Source organism: Dendropsophus ebraccatus, chromosome 7 (assembly GCF_027789765.1).
Source record: "Dendropsophus ebraccatus isolate aDenEbr1 chromosome 7, aDenEbr1.pat, whole genome shotgun sequence".
Classification (NCBI taxonomy): Eukaryota; Metazoa; Chordata; class Amphibia; order Anura; family Hylidae; genus Dendropsophus; species Dendropsophus ebraccatus.
Window position 1 is genome coordinate 40,906,777 of NC_091460.1, and position 4,782 is coordinate 40,911,558.

Below are 4,782 nucleotides of genomic sequence, written 5' to 3' on the forward strand. Positions count from 1 at the left end.
GCTTCTTCTTCCTCCGTGGCAGTCCCGAGCAGTGGTGAATTAGGGTTGGGGAAGGGTTTTTGCTTTTTTCCTATCTAGTTATAATATAAATAACTATATAAATATTATTCAACCACTTCCCCAGTTTCTGCATATTATGCCATGCTCTTGATAGACCATCATCATTTATCAAGTATTCCAAATTCAAACCACATTTATACCACGTTTAAAATACAGAACTTTATTAGTTAACAGCAGAATGAGTGAAATAATTATTTTTTGGGCATGTTTGCAAATCTTTCATGTCCCAAAGAGGTGATTGCAGCAATAAATATAATAAATTCATTAAAATCCACTTCACTGTCTCCATTTTCGTCCAGATCCTTTAGGAGCTTTTCAGCATCGTCCTTGTCTTTTGCATTCTAGAAAAAAAAGAAGAATCTATTAGAATCCATTAAGTTGGTTACTTTCTGCCACATGTAATAGACAAGAAGGAACAGACTAAACTTGAAAATGGTAAAGTTCCTAAAATGTCATCCCTAAACCTAGGTACAATTTATCTACTTGAATAATCTCTACAAGACCACCCATCCACCTAGACATTTAACCCAAAGCACTTAAAGGGGTTATCCAGGTAACAAAATCAATATTATAAACCATCCCCCTTCACAATACCACCCTACATGTATAACCTATCTTCCACCCTTTCCCAGTTTTTTCTCTCACTCTTATCTGCTCTGGATGTCTAAAATCTTTTACTCTGGGTCCACTATGACCACGCTCTGCTCCCTCTTCCCCCCTCGCTTTGTAGTCTGAGGACATGTTATCTTCTCTCTTGGGGCTGGGGTAGCTGTCTATTGACTTGGTAACCCCACCCCCAGGAGACATTATCCTGCATCATCTCCATGCACCTGTGCTACTTCTATACACTTACATGTGTCCGTGAGCCCAGATTTCTGTAATATTAAAAGTTATACTTCTATCTCTGCTTGATGTCAGTGAATGCAGGCATATGTACCTGTTTTTGTGTCAAAACTCTGCCTCTTGTAAGTGTTATGGATGTTCTGGAAGGAACTAGAATGTTTTCATTCACAGTCAGCAAGCAGAGATCTCAACCTACACTACACCTCCACCCCTGGTAAACAGATGCCCGCTATGCAACACATAGTTACACCATGCACACCTCAGCTCTGCTAAATCATCAGCTAGGTATGGAATACATACTGGCATGATGTGATGTGATGAAAAAAACAGTCCTGTGTTTACTGTGCAATAGTAATAACAGCAGTGGGCAGGAAAGAAAGCTAAGGGGGTGAGTATGCAAATGGACCAATCAGGGAAATGCATTATGGGAAATGTAGTTTCCTATCTTGGTTATCAATTGGCTTTTAGTGGGACTTGGTGAGTAAGACCAGCTAGCATTTCATGTTTTCACTCTTAGCTGGATAACCCCTTTAAAGGGAACCTGTCACCCCCCGTGCCGGGGTGACAGGCTCCCAACCCCCCGGTAGACACCATCCTACTTACCTGAGAATTCAGCCTCCGAAGCTGGCACTCGCGCTCCTCTGCTGAGTCCGACGCTCATAGGGAATTAATGGTGAGTCCGATGCCCATAGAGAATGAGGGCGCCGTGGGAGGGTGTCTACCGAGGGGTTGGGAGCCTGTCACCCCGGCACGGGGGGTGACAGGTTCCCTTTAAAACTCATCCCTAGAGGAAATATCCACGTGTCTACAAATAGTTTTCATTAAAATTAAATACAGTTTTTTTGTCTACCACAGTGTTTCCATGGTTACAGACTACTAACTGGCCCTGTGTAGTCTGATTCTGCAGTCACGCTCCCTTCTTTATCTGTCCCTTACTTATTACCATCCTATCAGATGTAGAATTTTTGATCAACTGGATGACACTTCAGCTCCTAAAGCATATATGAGCTCTATAGCTTGAGGAAGTGCTGCTAAACCCAGGCTGCCACTATAGGATTCAGTTCTTACTAGCATGTTCCGCTATTCTGTGGGATCTGTTTTGGTTTAGTAGAAAGTTCTCAGGCTTAGTGGTTAGCACTATTGCCTTGCCGCAGTTTCTAGTTTCTAGTCATGGAGAAGTTGGCATGGAGTTTTTATGTCCTCCTGTGCTTGGGTGGAGTTCATCCTATGTACAACATTCAGGAATCTTGCTGTGCCTCTAAAAGAAAACTTATTGCCGGCACATGGAGGTATAGAATAGGCCCCTAACAAGCTATAGGTATCATATTATTCATTATCATAAAGTGAACAGTTGTAATACAAATGTAAGGCCAAACTAGAGCTGAACTAAAAGTTCATTCGACTGTGAGTTATCTCTCCTGTCTGCTGCCTGTCCTCCCTATACACAGGAACATTCAGCACAGCTGGGCATTCCTGTTTTTTCTTATCTCTCCCAGAACAAAGGGGTAGGGCAGTGATTTTCCATCACGCCCAACTTCTATCAAAACCGACATCATCTGTCTGTGGGAGAAAGTCCCATACACCTTACACCAACAAAAGTAAAGGCCCTATTCCACGGGTCGTTTAGAGGAGCAATATCGTTCGTATTCGGCCGATATGGACCGCTACGAACGATATTCGTCCCGTGGAATAGAGTGCAATGATCAGCCGACATCGTTCATGTCGGCTGATCGTTGCAGTCGCTTGTTTTTCAACATGTTGAAAAACAAGCGACTGATATAGCAGCGATCTGCTGCCGTCGCTCCGTTGAATAGGAGCATCGGCAGCAGGCGCTGCTGTATCCTATGGGCTGCCCGGACGATCAGCGATCCCCCGGGCAGCCCCCCCAGCAGCTCCCCGCCGCCCCTCCCGCACTCACCCGCTCGCTGACGCCGCGTTGAATAGCTGCGGCAGCGAGCGGGGAACGAGGAGCAAACGAGCGCTAATAGCGCTCGTTTGCTCCTTCAAACGACTCGTGGAATAGGGGCATTAGTGTATAGGACATTAATGGTTTCAGACTAGATCAGAGCCTCCCTTAAAGGGCTTGTCTGCTTTAGACAGCACCTATCCATATGTCCATAGGATGTTTCACTGGTCTATAACAACTTAGTAGCTGTTCCATAGGCTATATGCCATAATCACAACATAAAAACATTATGCCACCATTTCAAGAAGAAAATAAAAGACATTACTTATTACCATATATTAAAGGGGTTTGACACCTTTTGGTCTATAGTCTGTAGGTTAAAGGACAACTCCCGCGCTAAGGAAAAAAATCAAAAAACAATCAGAAACCTAGCTTTTGTACTTATCACCCCTCCTGAGCTGTCACTGTTTGAATTTCCCTCCGTCTGTGTACCTTCTGATTTCTAGTCTTGTTCTTCATTTCTTCCTTGCTTCCTGGTTTCAGCTTCCCATGATGCACTTTGCTGTGACAAGCCAGCCCCCTGCTGTGACACTGCAAGTGCCTGCCCCTCCATTCACTACAACTCCCATCATACACTACACATGACCCCCTCTCTCTCTCTTCAGTCAGGCTGCTATATACACACACTCAAGCTGCACACACATCACCTCACTGTAGTGTACATTCTGCAGGATTAGGTCAGGGCAGCAGGGGAGAGATAAGACGTCTGTGTAGCTGACATGCCGGGAGTGAGGAGAAAGATAAGCAAGTGACATCACTCACTCACTGAGTCCACTCGGCAGCAGGAGGGAGTATGGGGGAGGGGGTCCTGTAGCTGGTTATGTGCCGGGAGTCAGTCACCAGTCATTATTGCAGAATGACAGATGGCTTACAGTTGCTCAGCCAATGGGAGCTGAGCAAGCCTAGTCACCTGATCAGGCAGGGGAGGGGGAGGCTGGTGTGACAGGAGCTAGACCAGCCCTCCTGCTGATGACTCATCGTCACTAGAAGGAGCTGAGAGAGCAGCCTGGTGACGACAGTAATTAGGTATGAAGGAGTTTCTTACACTTCCTGGTGGGGGGTTGAGGGGGGAAAAGGCAGGGAAGGGAGGCAGATAGGTGATTGAAGTATATTACAGTGTTATATAACTTTGTAATGTGCTTCAATTACTGGGAAAAAGTTTTTCATGGGAGTTGTCCTTTAAGTTTACAGAATACTATATAAACCAGTCTGTACTCTATGTTGATGGGTTCTTTTATAAGTCAACCTTGACTAGTCATTCTTTTGTTAGGAAATTAGTATTTATGTAATTTTCTATTCTATTCAGTATTGTCGGTCCATAGTGTACCCGGAATTTTAAAGGATGTACCCTCCTTTTTTTGGTGATCATCCTCTATTGCAACATATTGTAACTTATAGATGATAACTATATGTATTTCTATTGTATATAAATTAACATCTCACCCCCAGGATTCCAGGCAGTTCCTTGTCCATCATAGTCTTCAGTTCTCCTTTGGTTAAAGTGTCCTTTTTACCCTCAGTACCGGAATATTTGTCAAAGACATTAATGAGAAGAGCCATGGCAGTCTCCAGCTCGGTCATGTTTGGAGGTGATGTTAGCTTCTCGGCTCGTCCAGGCAGCTTGGTGTAGGCAGTGTGATGTATTAGAGACTGAAACCATTCTTATATAAGGGATTGGGTCACATCTTTATGGCGAATAGCTAATATTTGTCATTGAGTAAATATTCCATTGGGTGTGCCACTCCTACAAATAACAGCAATAAATACTCTCTTCAGACTTAATCCTTATCTGTGTTTGGTTAAGGTTGACTCAGTAAATGACTGTTGACTTTGTCCATATTAATTTCACTTGAGAATTATAGAAACGCCTTAAATATATTTCACTCCTCACCAGAAAAATTGTGAAACTGGGT

The 4,782-nt window shown here is 43.8% G+C and overlaps 1 protein-coding gene across 1 annotated transcript; it reads right to left on the bottom strand.

The window, feature by feature from the left end:
* Positions 1–204: 204 nt before the first annotated feature.
* Positions 205–4,524, bottom strand: S100P (S100 calcium binding protein P). The gene is made up of 2 exons (XM_069976409.1): positions 4,313–4,524; positions 205–401 (listed from the first exon to the last, which is right to left on the bottom strand). The coding sequence occupies exons 1-2, from the start codon at positions 4,448–4,450 to the stop codon at positions 252–254; spliced, it is 288 nt and encodes a 95-aa protein (XP_069832510.1). The 5' UTR covers positions 4,451–4,524; the 3' UTR covers positions 205–251.
* Positions 4,525–4,782: the final 258 nt, after the last annotated feature.

Bases quoted from the DNA above. Each gene is read 5' to 3' on its own strand.
- S100P (XM_069976409.1), bottom strand. From the start codon at position 4,450: ATGACCGAGCTGGAGACTGCCATGGCTCTTCTCATTAATGTCTTTGAC. The intron at 402-4,312 runs GTGAGATGTTAA...TTTTTTTTCTAG, and splicing joins AACTGCCTGGAATCCTGGGG to AATGCAAAAGACAAGGACGA.